Genomic DNA, 17,334 nt, shown 5'->3' on the forward strand with positions numbered 1-17,334 from the left:
ATTCGATCCATAAAATAGGTATTATATATCATTGATTCAATAACAACTAAAAAATACTATCTACACTTGTTATGATTGGAGCTACTCACAGATATTATACATATTTTTATACTGTTCTTACGCGAATGGCTTCTTTACACTTCCATATCCGATCTAAATCATCAAATCTAATTGTAAACTACAATATTACTTAATAATGCATCAATCGCTTCACGATTACACTGATCATAAATGTATAAACATACCATAAGCGCTAGATGTATATTTTGTATTCATTAATATTTAATCCAGCGCTGAAGCGGCTGATAGTACTAAGCTAACGATAATGCATTTGAAAATAGCGTAGACGCAGAACATTGAAAATGGGTTTGCGTTATTATCGTAATTCCTATACCGATACTCTGTATTATACATTTTATGCAAGGTAATGCTTTATCTTTTCAAGTTTAACTCGGGATAAAGTAAGAATATAGAGCACGAAACTTAAAGAATTTAATGATGTTTTTATGCTATCTCCATACTTTTATTAAATGTATTTAATGTTTTATATACTGTAATAGCATGAGAGATATCTATACTATAATAGATATCTCTCATGTGCCTCCTCCTTGGTACAGTGGTTAACGCGTGAGCGTAGAACCGAGGGGTCCTGGGTTCAATTCCCGGTGGGGACGCACAAAAAAAATGTCTCGATCTGGTAGGACACAGAAGGTTGATCGCCTACTTGTCCGTAAAGAAAATCGATCAGTGAAACAGATGTACATCATCTGCCCCATACCCCACTAGGGGACACGGGACTTCACTTATCTCTCATGTAGTTTACGTTTATTTTTTTCATTTATTAAAAAATTTTGATAAATAGACTTAAAATAAAACTTCTTATACATTGTTTTGAAAAGCAAAAACGTAACGTTCCCTTCCTATCTAAATCGTACAATTAGAACAAAATGAAATTACAAATAAGGCTTATTTAACATAGGTTAGTGGCGAGCCACGTGCAAATTGGCATGCAGAATGAGCTAAGAGGGAAGTTTCTGACCGTAATTACTCCTACAACACATATTAGAGTCGCAGCCAAAACAACAAGCAAACACAGTCAAGTTTAAAACAATTCCTAATTGCTATATAAATGCCTTACACGCTTAGTCCATTATATGAGAGTAACCCGCGCAATTTTGTACATCACCAGTACCGACGCGTTGGTAATGAGAGCTTTGACATTCATTTATCTCCATTACAGATCTGCAAGCGCTCAGACCCTCGCGGCACTCCTAAACCCTTGTTGCTACGCAGAATGAATAGATGCCACCAACTGCATACATTTGGGTTCATAACAGTTTTATTACAATGAATGCGTGCTGTTAAAACTTGGCACTTTGATATTTTATGCTCACGTACGGGAGGAGCTAATTAATTGCTTTAAATAAAGTTTTAATATATATGACATATTTTATTTGACCTTCTTTTTAGACTATTATTTATATGATACATACAAATATAAGATTATTAAATCTTGAATTGCCCAGCATTGTGAAATATATGTTTTAATAGAACCTTAATAAGAACCAAAAAATATAGGTAGGTACCTACTTATCATGAAAATTGCAAAAGGAAACAAAACTATGAATTGAAAACAAATGATTTTGATTACGTTCTCTCAATTGATTTGTTGGTATCCTTGGATTAAATAAATATACGCTTAATTTCCATATAAGTCAATGATTTTATTAGCAAATATTCATAATATTATGTTTGTTACTACGACTTACGTAGCCGTCGTCGCCATATAAGCTTGTGAATATACCAAAACAGCTGTTTACTTATATAATGATGTATCTAATATAAAAGTATCATAAGAGTCACAAAATATTGCACGGAGACCGCATTTGTATAAATTTTAAAATCGAAATAATGCATAACTTATAAACAGTTTCACTCCTCATTAAAAGAAATTGCATTACTGTTCGCCCGCTATAAAACAGCCTATTAAGATGAATATTTTTCATTAACACATATCAGACGTCCAATGAACGTCATCAGTTGGTATCATCGGACAAATGGCTTTATCATAATCAACTTGTTTCCTGACCGAACCGAAATTCATTAGCGAGAACTCATTTATCTACCCACCTTCAATTTTAACCGAATAACGAGTAATTGTGGATGTTTAATTGCTCTTTATTTTCCCGTTTTCTGTATTGAAATTGTTTTATTATATTTTAGCGAGATATATTTTAACGCTGTTGGCAATGGATTTGTTTCGCTCGTGTTGATTTAGGTAAATGTGTTGGCTCACCAATGACATATAATCGATTGTACTATTGACTGAAAGCTGATTTATTAATTGATGAAAAATACCGTGTATACGTATGTGTAGGCTTTTTTTTTGCAAAATGGGGTCCCACACCCATTTAAAGTGTCATGTTCAATGTGTGTATCAATGGTCGAATATCTTCGATACGGGATCATGAATCTAATATTTGTTAATCGCAAATTTGAAGAACTATCAGTACGGATGAGTTTTTTGCAGGTATAAAAAGTCATACATCTAACTAATATTATAAACGCGAAACTTTGTAAGTAAGAAAGATGTTTGTTATTCTTTCACGTGAAAACAGTTTTTCGTATGTGTATGGAACTTGGTATATTATAGTCGGGATAAGCACATAGACTACTTTTTACCCAGGTACCACGCCAGTGCGCCGCAGGTTACAGCTAGTATTATTATATAATACTAGCTGCGCCCCGCGGTTTCACTCGCGTAAGTCCGTATCCCGTAGGAATATCGGGATAAAAAATAGATGTTGGCCGATTCTCAGACCTACCCAATATGCTTACCAAATTTCAGAGGAATCGGTCAAGCCGTTTCGGAGGAGTTTGGCAACGAAAACTGTGACACGAGAATTTTATATATTAGATATTATAATAATTACATCTTTGTACATTTGTCCAGCGATTCTGTTCATATTCGAAATCTATTCTTTTCGAATTCTATTCTCATCTCATCTCATATTATATTCATGATATATTTTATTGATACCTTCCATTTATATTTTATATTTAATCATGTGGAAATAGGAATATTATTGACCATTGAAGTTTTTGAAATTGTTGACTTACCAGCTATATTAACTTTATATTTTTAAGAATTTCTTCAATTTATTAAGATAGTGCTTTGTATATAGGATATATTGAAGATAGTTTTTTAAGCAGCTTTTGTTCTCAAATAGATAAGAGGAAAGTAAAAATAATACAACAATTTTAAATTTTAAATGGTTTATTTGTCGTTTGTTTCAATGCGTTATATATTTAAATAAGTTTCATAACAAAAGTTTAAGGTAGGTATAAATATTCTTATTCTATCATATGACTGTATGCGCTAATTCGATTAGTTATAATCTGGGTTATGATAGGCAATAAGGGAGTTTTACAGGTATTTGATATAAATCGTGTATAAAATTATTGCAAGGGCATATAACGTATTTAAGCCATCATATATGCTTCTAAATTTTCATGAAATCATTTTAACAGAATTTTTTTATTCCTAGCCACCTTAGAGATTCTCTCCAATAATAATCACTAATTTCATTAAATCTCATTTCGGTTAATAAACATTTAAATTGGCCGTATAATATTAATAAGTATAAAAATATTGATTCCAGAACATCTTAATAACAAAATGGTTAAGGTATCATGAAATTAATCTACAAAAATAGCCAATAAATAATGTACTAACTTCGTTTTGTACCCCTTACCATCAGAGCAACTGGTTTATTGCATATTATACATGAATATTACATCAATTGGGGATAGATAAGAAGTCAGAGAGTTGAAATAGGGTCGAAGGTTGCTAGTACTTTTTTCTATATACTGCTAAAGTCTGTACTGTTGTATCGTAGTCCGTCTATGACTCCTTTACAGACGATTTATAGTGTGTCATGTTTGATTACTATATGCGTTTAGGTATTCTGAATCCAGACTTGATAGTATTTAAAGTCATTGTGATTGTACAATAAATCAATATAAATAAAAAGAATCACGTCTTGCTTTCTCATATACTAATGCATTGTTTTGCCCATTCTAAAAAATCTGAAAATTACCAGCCAGCGTAAACGCAAAATAACTAAAAAGTTACAGCGCAGTTAGGTAGCTGACGGTTAATTATTCGACTCGTTAGTTATTCGAGTTAGTTGTTCAAGTTAGATTATTTAAAACTCCAGCACGAAAATAAACTGATCATTATAAATTTCAGTAACGTTATTTTTGTGTCTCTCCTACATCTGACTTCCAATCTATCCCGAATACGATTCTGACAATGCTATTATTGTTCTAAGCGAATTATTACTTTATAATTCATTCCTAAATACAATTAGTATACTTTAACAATATTCTCAATAATAAAAGTTAACGCGTTATATTATAGTATGAAGTAAGTATTCTATATTGCTCATTTTTGTACAAAGTTTTCATAAAGTATTGGTGTTTTATTTCAGAAAATATAATTAATGTATTGCTACAATTTAATTACATGATTTAAATATAATTTATTACAATACTTTAAATGGCTATGTACTATTGGAGGAACTACAGAGTAAATAAAGAAGGAATAAAAGTTTAGGAGAAAAATATACAACATCACTTAAATGATGAGGCGAGGAACGGACGAAATATCAACGTAAAAGCGCAATAACAGCTAACATTCTAACTGTACATTTAAGGATCGAGCGAAAAATATATTCACAATAATAATATCTAAACAAGTTAAGTACAAAATCGAAAACATTAAAAATTAACTTATATACATCTTTATATACAAAGCTATCACATCTTACAAATTCATATCACTATTTACATTATTGCAAGTTTTAGTACTCGTAGTCACGTCCGTGTTTAATTGTCTTTTGTGAAACGTTTGAATAATCTTATAATGTTATTCACAACGTTTATCACTATAGCCTTATGTTACACATACACTATATGTGGTTTTTCAGGGGTCCTGTGCGGAGTAATAGTTTCATACGCAAATTGTTGATAAATGTGTTCTTCACTATCCTCTTGGTAATAAGGATTCTTGTCCATGCTCTGCCAAGGTGGATTTAAAGAATGGAAGTTATTCGTAACCGACGATCCAATCATTAGATACCTGTCGACTTCTCTTTTGTTATCAGCTTCTCTGCCACGCGTCGTATACACCAACCCATTGCCGAGCTTTGAAACGTCGCCATTTAACATGACGCTGGTCATCACTTGTTTTGATTTATTTCCTTTACACTTTTTTAACGGTCCCATGAAGTACAAAACTCCTCCAACTATGCTAGTAATGATACTAATGGTCATTACTACAATAGCAACTACCACCCAACCACTGGAACAGCCGAATTCCGATTCTGGGATTTGGACGAAGTGAATGCCCTTCAAGTGATTAGGTGCAGCACATTTGATATTTTCATAATCAATTTTCAATATAGTGCTTGTATTTTCTGACTTTTTGCTACGGATTTCACATTCTCTTCCAAGCTTCCAAAGCCATAGGAGCGAGCAGTTACATACAAATGGATTGCCAGAAATTTCCAGCTCTTGCAATGTGTCGATAGGAAAATGTGATGCTTCGAGTGTTTCTAAAGCATTATTTTTCATATAAATATGAGTCAATTTAGGATTTCCGTGAAATAATCTTGGAGGCACTTCTCTCACTCTTAAATTTTCATTCATCCATATCTTTTGTAAATTAATATTATCAACAAAAGCTCTAGCATCTATTCTCTCTAAATTGAATATTCTACTTAGATGTAAATGTTTTAAATGAAATAGACTTTGGAAAGACAGTGATGTTATATTATAGAAGAAATTACCACTCAAGTACAAGTGCGATAAATTGGATAACTTTGACAGTGCAGATGTAGGAATTGTAGTCATATTGTTATCACTTAAGTCTAGATGCCGCAAGGATGGCAAGTTATGTAATCCAAGTGGATCGATTTCTTCGATTATATTATTATTCAAATCTAAATGTCTTAATTCCTTTAAGTACGGAATACCGTGCTTTGATATTTTTTGTATTAAATTTTCAGATAAATCTAAAAATTCCATATGAATTACAGTCAATAAATTAACTGACGGTATCTCCAGTATAGAATTATTCTTCAAAGAGAGAATTCTCAGAGAAGATAAAGGTTCAAATGTATCTGCTTCAAAAGTCACCAACTTATTATTTGATAAATCAAGTCTTTCTAATACTGAGAGATCTTTGAATGTTTGCACGTGTATAATGGATATCTCGTTATTCGATAAATCCAGATCAATAAGCCTCTTCAGCCCCACAAAGGTGTCCTTATCTAATTTTCTTAGTGCATTGTGACTTACATTAAGATGCGTCATCTCAATATTGTTATCAAAATTTTTACTACCTAAGTCTTGTACTCTGTTGTAGGAGATATCGAGGATGGTTAGTTGTGTGTAGAAACCGAAGGTGTAGAGAAGGTTGTCGATAGAGTTGTGGGTGAGGTTTATGTGGGTCGCTTCTGGATTTAGTTGTATAGGTACAATTTCGAGGCCTGCGTTGGCGCAAGAGGCTGCTCTGAGCGCATCGTCGCAGGCACATCGCGGGGGACACAATGTTCGAGCAGCTGCCGTCCATGCCCACGCCACCACTACCACCCAACTCCAGTGTGCTACGCCGCGTGAGCCCATAACATTTCATATATGAGCCACCTAATACCTGAAATTAAAGAAAATACAAATGTTAAATGTGACATCATAACAAACAATAGTTACGAAAGTCGTAATATTATTTTCTTTGAACATTTTTGAGATTTAAAATTTTCATTACCGTAACTAATTAAGTACTTCTTTAAACGAGAGGGGAGAGTTAAATACAAAAACCTTATCATTATTATATAATCTTAATCAAATTTCTGGTCCGCACTGCGCTTAACAAATGTATCCCACCACCGCAATTATTTTGTTTGCGAAAGAGCTGAATTGTTGGATGAATATTAGATTTACATGCATTCTCGATAACAAACTTTGTACATTTACATGTTAGTCGAATACATAATACAATGTTAATGTTATAACAAGTTTTAGTTTTTATTTTGTAGCCAATTAATGCTTTATATTATAATTACAATTTTGTTGAACAATAACCGGATAACGCATGTCGCGACCACAAAAATATAGATATATATCTACTCAATATAACATACTACCTACATGTTTTCTTCCTAGACGGTGGTACGTCTTATACGAGAAACTTGTATCTTGAACCCGTTTCACTAATCCTTTGCCGCCCGAACAATTCCTTCACAATACCTACCAAAACGCTCGGCTATTAACAAAGGAGCGTTTGGTACTTTAAATTAAATGTTCGGCTTTACAATTCGACGGAATGTATAATGAATAGCACCGTAACATCTGTTAACGAAAGCGAACGATCTCAAAAGTTTTCACGCGCGGGAATAACTAATTGCGAAGGTTGGAATTCAATTTATGGCTTCTAGTGTACCTCCAGGGAGATCACGCCACGCTAAAGTATTAATAATGCAAAACAGTGTCACGAAAAGTTTTTGATTCACAATGCAAATTGAATTAGAAAACGAAGCAGGGCCGGAACTCGACTCAGTACTTCGTCAGTTATTGTTGACTCTCTAAATGTTAATCCATTTATCTTAACCGATAAGTACAATGTTCTAAAGATAAAATTTACCCTCCACGGAATAAATACAATTTTATGAGCAGTTAACGTTCGGAGAATTCGTCTTTGGGAGGACGTGAGAAGTCGACCTCTTTAGCCTCCCTTCGCAATTTGATATCATCCTGTACCAATGGATTACCCCATCGCGCCTGAATTACAGAAACCATACGTATACGCACATTCGATACATATCAGACCCGGTATTAAGATGGATTAATTCTGTACCTTTTTTTATTAGAAGCTCAAACTTAGATTCAACTTTTGTCATTACATTGATATTTATATATAAATAAGTATATGGCGTTCTAAACAGTATTTATTGTGCTCTTTTGGGATTACTCAAAGGTGGTCGTGGTTAAGCGGCTCCTATAAAAGGGCCAAAAGGGAGGGCACGCCCTCTATTTCCGAGCCTAAACTGCTCCGGCCGGGACTCTTTTGTCTTTTAATTTCCTGCCCGCCAGTGCGCGTTGAGATCCTGAATTTCGCTTTCGTGAGCTTCGTTAACTTGTTTCGCCCTTTGTTGTTAGGTACTGAACTTTTCTATTACGTCACATCGATTGAAACCGCTAAATTCATTGGAAAATTTAAGAATTACTGCCCCAAAAACGAATGGGCAACGATTTCAACGTCTTAATTTCGCTTTTATGTAACGCAAATGACTTTTGAACTTTGTTCTTTTGACATGATCAAAGATTAAGTGAAATTGTATTAATATTTATTCTTCGAAACTTTTTAATTTATTTTTATTCTAAGGATTACTTACAATAACATGGTTTTATACCCGTAAGAAGAATTGAGCTCCCTTGAGGATGATTCAATTAAATTTTGGAATTCGTAGCGACCAATAACTCTGTTATATCTATTACAAACCTAACCGCTAACTATCGGAGATGCCAGTAATTTACTAAGCATTGGTAAACGGTAAATTCAATGTTAAAGGCACTGGTCTCACCACAATTAATAAATGGCAACAGGGTCGAGATATTTTAATTATTATCAAAACTATCCATTTAGTTCTATATAATTGTGGTTTTAGTAATCAACAGAGGTAGCGAACGGTTCCCACTAAAGTTATCACGATGTTAATACAACTTGAGACATTACTAACACAAAGGACGGTTTACGAGGGGCGCCAAGACAATAAAACCAGTGTAAAAGTCGGCTAACCACTCCCCAGAAAATATCCGAACCCTCTCCACTTTGACTAGCTTAAGTCGTGCAATGTTTTAATAATACCCAGCTAAAAACTACATAGGATTTGATTACATTTACGAAGCAGTGTTTGAAAATAGTTTTGACTCAGTTCTGTTTGTAACACAAAATACACATGTTTACGTTGGTTTTAAGCTAAGGCCTGGTATAATGAGAAAACTTGGTCAGCTACCGAGTCCAACGCTTCGAGACTCGGGTAGAACACAAAAAGCAGGCGAATGACAAGCGTTCTAAATGCAAGTGCAACTTCACGTTGAGTTCTAGGAAAATAAATGACGGCATTCCTCTTCTTACGAAGAAATGTTGTAAATGGAGTTTGCAGAATCTGCTACTTTAAACAAATAGACGACTCTACATTAACAGAAGTAGATTTTGTGACGTTCAAAGGAACACAATTTATGTTCTATTGTTCACCACTAAATTTTAAATGGCGTCCTTCGTATATTCGAAAATTTTAGTTTCAAAAAGTTAATCATATTAGCAATGGATATTAATCGAATTTCTATCGATGTTCGGATTTCTAATTAGTCTCCCGGGTGATATTAATTAAATAATGACCAATCATCCAAAATAACGATGATAAACTGTCTACACCACTCACTAGCAGATTTTAATATTATGAGGGAACCGCACCTGTTATTGAGTTGTCCTTCGTATTGATAGTAATGAAAGATAGATAAAATAAATTTCTTCATGTTATCATACGAAATGATTTCATAAATAGAATAGAAATCATTCATTCGTTTTTATTGTAATCTCCAATCGATATATATGTAATAAGATCCAATCGTATGGAGCAACAAATTTGTATATTTATTGTTCAAGCATAAACACTACGAAAACTTATTTATATTCATTCATAAACAAACCAAATACCTATACTGAATATTGATGTAATAAAAACCAAGAATCCTATACTAACTATAACCTATCTACATAATATCTTGGCGTAAACAAAGTAACAAAAAGGAAGTTCACGACGAACAAAACACCTACACAATTCCATTTTCTCTTTCATCGTAACGCAGCGAACTTAGTGAATCAGTCTTCTCTATGGGCGCTTTTATAAACGCAATAATGAGAAGTGCTAAGGCGGCATTCAGCTGTGAGCCATAACGAGGGCCGTCAATGAATCGTCCATGAGGCGAGCACAAAACTTGCCACTCGCGGGTAATCGAGCCCGCCGCGGCGCCCAGCCACACACGGCCGCGACGCCAAGTCGCACACGAGATTGCCAAAGGGCTTTTAGCACCCGTTTGCTTTAGCTTTGACTTTCGTCACTCGCCTCCATCCGATACGGGCACGGATGAATAGTCAATGAATGAATTTAGGCCAGAACGGACGGCGCAGATTACAACCATGTTTGTTCTCGTCTAACTCGATTCAAAATGCTCAGGCGTTGAATGCTTCATTTGGGCGTTGTTTCGAACCACTGATAAATGAGCGAGTTGTTTCAAGTCGCATTTTGTGTGTCTTCAATGCTCCAAATACCCAGTTACATTCTGGTATGCTGAAATAATTTTGAATATTCATATATGCTTATACAAGTGAACAACTTTACATTAATTAGTATTAAATTTGTTTCAAATTTATCAAATTAAATTTAAATTACAAAACATAAATCAATAGTGTCGCAAAACTATTTTTAATTAATCTGTAATCAACATTAATTATTGGCGACTTAATGTAAAAAAATCTTCTTAATAAAAGTTGGTGCCAGCCCTAATGAAGTTGAATGAAAGACTGGAAAATTAGTCAATACCCTTAACCGATATGCGCATCTTGAACGGAATCGGCGAAGCTGAATAATGAAATAGCTCGTTGAAGCGCTATCGTCACTCAGAAGCCATCGGAACGCGATCGCGCCAACCGACCCCGAGCGAAAATCCCAAGGATTCCATGTGAGATATCTGGCGGCTCTTTTAGGGTTATTTAATGGAGTGGGTTTTAGGCAAATGAGTCGAATACATCTCCTTCTTCTTACGTTGAAAAATACGTGTTTTCGATAAATAAAGACCGGCCATGAAATAAATTAGCCCCGCACTTTGTCTTCATTGAGAAAGCGAAGCCTTTTATGTGAATAAAAATTGGTAGACACTTATGGCAAATTGCTAATACGGGAAAATGGAAATAGTCTTGTTAGCGGAAGCGTACTCATTCACATAATACCGCAAAAAGTAACAATAAAATTAAATGTAATTGTGCTTCGTACTAGCGTACCCACCGTAAAACGTACGTTTATATTCAAATTTGAAACCATCAATGCGTGTGCATTAAGCCTTACAGCCAAGTGTAGATAATTGAAACTGTATACATATAGTTTTAACTGGTATTTATGAAAGCTGAATGCAAAATGCAAAGGTTTTAACCCGACGCGAGCGTAAAGCTATATATCTGTAGCTGTACGGCTGTACCGTGCTTAGCTCACTCGCGTCTCGAAAAGAGTAACGTGCAACAAAATCCCACGTTTCAGTTTCCATTCCCTATTGCAACATACGAGGGATTTCCCGTAACGTATTCAAAGTTTGCAGCCGAGGCTACGGGGTTAGAACGTAATGCGTTTTATGAATGAATGAACGATGAATGGGAGGATTTTACTTCAAGTAACCGTTGGCCTGAGACAAACACAGTGATGCGAATAGTGTACCAGTTTTTGCACTGGGTCGTTTCATATAATGAGAGTTGCATTTGCCTTGATTTTGCTTCATTGTTCAGTACATCTATAAAGTGATAACAGTATTATTTATCGTTTCTAGATATGCATTCCGTTGTTTAAAAATCATTTAAAAATACTAATTACATTAATATCGTGCCTTTTAGCCGGGTGGTCTAACCATCACCCCTCGGGAAATGTAAAAGAGCCGGCTAGTTACAACGACAGATTGATCACGTACTTTTCAACCTAAAAAGTAGCCCGTGAATAAGAAGTTTTAAAGCATTCAAAAGTAAAAGACAAGGACTTCATTATGTCTGCTGTTTAAACCGTGAAAGTAGAATTACAAGGAACCGATATTATCCCTTAAAATTAAGCTTTTTGAAGAATTTTAATTACAGGCTTATGCCTATGAAATAGAGTCTAAATTTGTGCTACAAACTAGATTTATTTCATTGTTAATAGTCCTATATAAGTACTATGTGATAAAGTAATGTAAAACCAATGACTCCGTTATACACGAGCAGATTCCTATTTGATCAGAATCAAGAGGTATTTATTAATCAGTGTTCTGCAAATGGTTTGCGACGCTCAAAGGCTATATTGAGTTGATTAATACGATTTGCCCTTTGGACATTGATTGCATTAGGTACTAGAAGACCAAAACGACGAAAACTGTTAACTCGCTTAGAAAACGGATCTCGTTAAGTTAAAAAAGAAATTTTATTATAATTTCTTCGACTCCAATTTAATTAATGGTCCAAAGCGTAATGAAATGTATATATAACACGATAATAAACATAAACAAAGTACTAGAACGTAACCCATAAAATGAGGAGGGCGATCAATGATTTGAGTCTAAATAGCATTACAACGGGCTTCAGTTATAAAAGTAGTTCATTGAAGTACTCGGCACGCTCTGTTGCGACCTTTTAAGTGTAAAAACAGCTAGAAAGGCTTAGAATGCCTAGCGGGATCACATCCTGGGCTATGTATGCAATAATGTGAGTAAAAAGCAGTAAGATTTATGTACCGCAAGACAGACTAGCTCCATCTTATCAGTCGGCTTCCGGAGGTCAGTGTCCTGACCACGAGATAACGTGATTTATTGCGGAAGATATTCTGTATGGATACATTGTCAATACATTGTATTCGGAATTATAGTGGACAATTTAACTGCTATTGATGCTTGATACTACTTGGCGTTAAAGATATTAGTTGATTGGTCAAGCTTTCTAGATAAAGGTAAGTATTTAAATGTTACTAAAATATCTATATCGTATATATTAATAATAAAGTTTAACTTCTGATACACGTTCACATATCATTAAGAATACAGTATATATACACATTGCCAGTATAATTGTTGTTTATGTTCGTGCATGAATAAACAATGTATTTTTATTCATGATTTTCAATATAAAACAAACTGTAGCACAGCATTGCTAAAGCTTTTCAAGCATGACAATATTACACAAAGACGTGCGAAGTTGTTGGACAAGTTTCTATAAACTCCTTTGGAAGAGTAGCGTTTGCAGTTTCCATCGCTATAAGTTCCTAGACAACAGATTTCTACAACAAGATTCATTAAAATATCTAAATGCTAACTTAGGGAGCAAAGTCGCTTCCTTGTCTATTAAAAGTTTGTTATTTGTCAAACAAATCTTTATAATATGCTAATTTTATACATTTATGTGGATGTTTGTTAACTTCGCAATACAGGTAAATATCGGAGAGTAAAGAGTATATTATACAATTGACAATATAAGAAACAAATCATTTACCGTCTTCCATTATTTTACTCATAATGTCATCCGCATCAAGTACCCATCGAAGCCTAATGGGAACATATCATAGAAGTAGTTCAAATTTCATGAAATCGAAACTCATATCTATGAAACTCACATTCACCTTCAAAATGTGTAGTGTTTATGAGACGTCTCCCACGAGATCGCCTACCACAACCGCATGTTATCCGATGATCTACGTACGGTAGACGGGACATATCGATTACATCTACGAATACCAATCTAGCCAATACACTTAAGGAATAAGAACTATATTCGTGTATCACTTATACAGTAAAGAGGAGTTATAAGTTCGGCGTGTATAAATCAAAATTGGTAAATGGACCATAAAAAATAAGTTTAAAAAGGTGAGTTTGTATCATGATGTGAAAAATAGTTCAATAAACAAAAACGTAAAGGTTTACTTAAGTTTATTACATTTTGAGTATCAACTTAGTAATTAGATACTAAAAGTATTCAATTACCTATACAAACAAATAACATTAAATTCTATATAATTGAAGGAGAATTGTAAGATATAGCTATTTAGTAATATACATATTTTGTTATCTGTGGCAATACCGAGAGTATTATGCTAATGCTAGTAAACGTTTCTTTAATACAACTCTAGAAGATCAAACCCTTGTGGTCTTCAAACCACTAAGTGTTCCGTTCGTATCAAATGTAGAGTGAGCCAAATTCAAAATGTTCCCACCGTTTCGCTTCACCGCCCATGAATATAACATTTCAAACTTCCATAATTATTTTTCTCGTGAACCAATACAACAATTATAGCATTCGTCACGATCTCAGAATGATTTGAGACTATATAATGAATCGTTATAAAAAGTATTGGGAAAGCTGCGTAATTCACTTTACTTCGTCGCTTGTACAATAGATCACATTCTATATTACAATTTGGAATATTTCATTGTGCACTTATTTTTTTAATGTATGCAATCAAAAGTTTTTGTAAATTTCGCTTGTTTATTAATGAACAAAACGCATTCATAGAACTATATTCTTGCGCCACACCAAAGCTTTCAATATATACATATTTTTATCTAAGTAAAAGAGAATATATTTGCACGTTGGATCTAATTGTCGCTGCGAGCTTGTTACACGCTTCTACGCTTCATAAAAAACTTATATGTAGTACAAGCATCGCCGTCTAGCAAGTTTCAGTCCACGTTCGTATAAGACGTTCGAACACAGTTCATGAGCGTAAAACGTTCTCAGCAACTCGTCGTACCTACATGAGACATAACAATATAACAATGAAACTATATCCCGTGCGAGACTGAGGTACAAATAGCCCGCCCTATTCGAATTCACGTCAAGTCGTCGTATTTGTAATTCAACACTGAGTCCCCGCGCGGCATACGTATTGTTTCACCTACAACCGCTAAAGGGGAAGCTCTTTGTTCATAAAACATTTATTAGTCGCGAATCGTTAATGAATATAGCTTGAGGCTGCTTTCAAATTAGGCAAGTAGGGCGACGTGCCGCGATGCCCTTGACTTGAACAATATTGCCATCCTCAAATCCGGAAATTCAACCACAATGACAATTTGATGCTTAGTCAGAATCGACATACATTTTATCCTGTTCTAATTGTTTTTACATAGTATTAAAAATCCACGTGATCATAATAATAATGCATAGAGAATAAATTTAATAAAATATCGCGTCCCCACCTTTATACAGACAGAAGCGATCATTTGTACGTTTAAAGAAAAACTGTTAATATAAATAAAAACATCACATCTATTGAACAGAAATGCGTAACGGAAGTTATACCACCAAAAAATAAATTATACCTGTTAAAATTAATTCAAAACTCATGAATAATCAACAAACTCTTATTCCTTTCAATCCCAGAGCCATATATTACTGAAAAATATATTCATAAATGCGTAAACAAGTCTTCAAAGTTGACTACAACGATCGAAACAGGTGCGGTATTAACGGAAAGCTCATAAATATAAAGCAATAATAATGTTAAGGTGCGGCCCAATAAGGTTAAAACCGCGTTACAGAGCCCAAGAACTGTAAACTTAGATTAGATCGATTTTATGGAACGGCCATTTCAGAAACCTAAGGTCGATACATAGGTGAAGCAATTCCAAGGGAACTCTAATTTCGTAAAGCCAGTAAACCGCCGTTGAGATGACGAACTAGCTGGAACCGAGGAGATACTCTTCATTAAGGCAGGGAGGAGCGACCCGCGGGAGGGGACGGGCGATGGCTTTATGGGACAATTTGCATTTACACGAGCCCAAGCACAGATTACGCCAGCACTTATCCGCCTGTCGAAATGAGACTCACCTCCCGCATCGCTACAGCCTACAACCAAACAAGCCTTTGTTTATATTACGCTGAATTTTTAACCGTCATTTGTTTTGACGGCACGTTCCTTAAACATGACGATATTCATTGCTAAAATGCTTTATTGTTTGATATTCGGCAAACTTTGCGATTCCATTTTCTGATTACGAGCTTTTATAAATATGAAAGCCGATGAATCACAGTTTTTGAAAGGCGAGTCACGATTATGTTACGCTAGATAAGCGTGCTTTATAACGTTATATTGTAATTTAAAAGCCTTTACAGAGCGTGCATTAGAGTAAATACATAATACTACAGACATAAACTAAACGGATAAACAATCGAACACAAAAGCGTGTGTACACATAAACCTCTCCAGTACTGTTCCGAAATTCCCACTGACCCACTTATACCTTTGAATTGCTCAGACAAAAGCACGTCAATGCAGGAACATCATTCTGAGCGGCCAACTAACATCAATTTAGAGCCCGTATGAGAAATGACACTCCTCGATTACGAAGCAAATTTCAAACTACGCACCCAAATCCCACTCTAGAACTATGATTTTATAATTTTAAATTAGCTACTCCAAGAGACAAAAATACATACTACAGTTTTAACAAAACAAAATCATATTACTTATAACGAAATGTAATCAAACGCAGACAATGTAATTTAAAGAATTCCGAACTATTTTCGTCAAAAATGAAAAAGCGTACAAAGCGTATATAATTCAACTCGATCCGTCGTAAATTCAACAGAACTTTGTCACACGTTGTGAATAAAATATATTTTGAAATAACAATTTATATGCTTCATAGAATTGCCAGCTGTCTACAGTCAAATATACCGTATCCAAATATTAAGTTAGCTTAAAGCATAAATATTCATTGAAGCTCACGATCGAGCTATTTGCCACAATGTCGCCACTGGCACTGCACGTACCTCCTATACCCTTAATCAGTGAAATTGCTAAGTAACCGAGCTGTACCAAAGTTTGTATGATAATGAAATAGCGGAATTGTTACAGAAACGTTCCCTATTTGAATTTACCTATCGATAATATTAAGGTGGATTAATTTATTGGAGATGCGTTCTATCATACTAAAACTACTCATACGCTGCGTAATTGAGAATTATAACTACAGGATAAAAACTTTGCCTATGGGCTTTAAAATTGTAACGAAACAAAAACTCCACCTGCGAGGCGTACTTATGAAGCATGTTTATTATATCTGCCTTAATAAAGAGCATTTCATAGTATTTCAATGTAAGAATAAAAAAAATTCAGGCATTTTATACGTAAAATTTAATTAGTATCGGAATCCATCGCTACCATGGGCCCGGCTGTCGCTTGTGGTCATTTGAATTCAGCGAGACGTGAGATTGACCGATTGAACACGCGATGAAAATCTAGATATGTACATGTCTGAGCCACATTCTATATTGAAATTTTAGTGAGAAAAATGTTAAAAACAGAAAATCTGATTGACATTAATAAGAACGAAATCACTTACATGAAAAAATGAGAATGGAGAACTAACATAGCAATATTTTAAAATTTTAAACCATTTCCGGTCGAAAAATATTTATATACTTAGTCTGGCCATAAATACTGTTACACTTAATTATAAAAAAATATTACATTTGAATTTCGAATC

At 34.4% G+C, this 17,334-nt stretch overlaps 1 protein-coding gene across 2 annotated transcripts in view; it reads right to left on the reverse strand.

Annotated features, from left to right (window-relative positions):
- Positions 1–3,275: 3,275 nt before the first annotated feature.
- LOC119829313 (toll-like receptor Tollo) overlaps positions 3,276–17,334 on the reverse strand; it is a 49,375-nt gene continuing 35,316 nt past the window's right edge. For both annotated transcript variants that reach the window (XM_038351782.1, XM_038351783.1), the window contains exon 3: positions 3,276–6,718. In XM_038351782.1, the coding sequence (XP_038207710.1) occupies positions 4,963–6,690 (1,728 nt within the window). In that variant the 5' untranslated portion in view covers positions 6,691–6,718 and the 3' untranslated portion in view covers positions 3,276–4,962. The remainder of the gene's footprint in view (positions 6,719–17,334) is intronic.

Source organism: Zerene cesonia, chromosome 10, assembly GCF_012273895.1.
Source record: "Zerene cesonia ecotype Mississippi chromosome 10, Zerene_cesonia_1.1, whole genome shotgun sequence".
NCBI lineage: Eukaryota > Metazoa > Arthropoda > Insecta > Lepidoptera > Pieridae > Zerene > Zerene cesonia.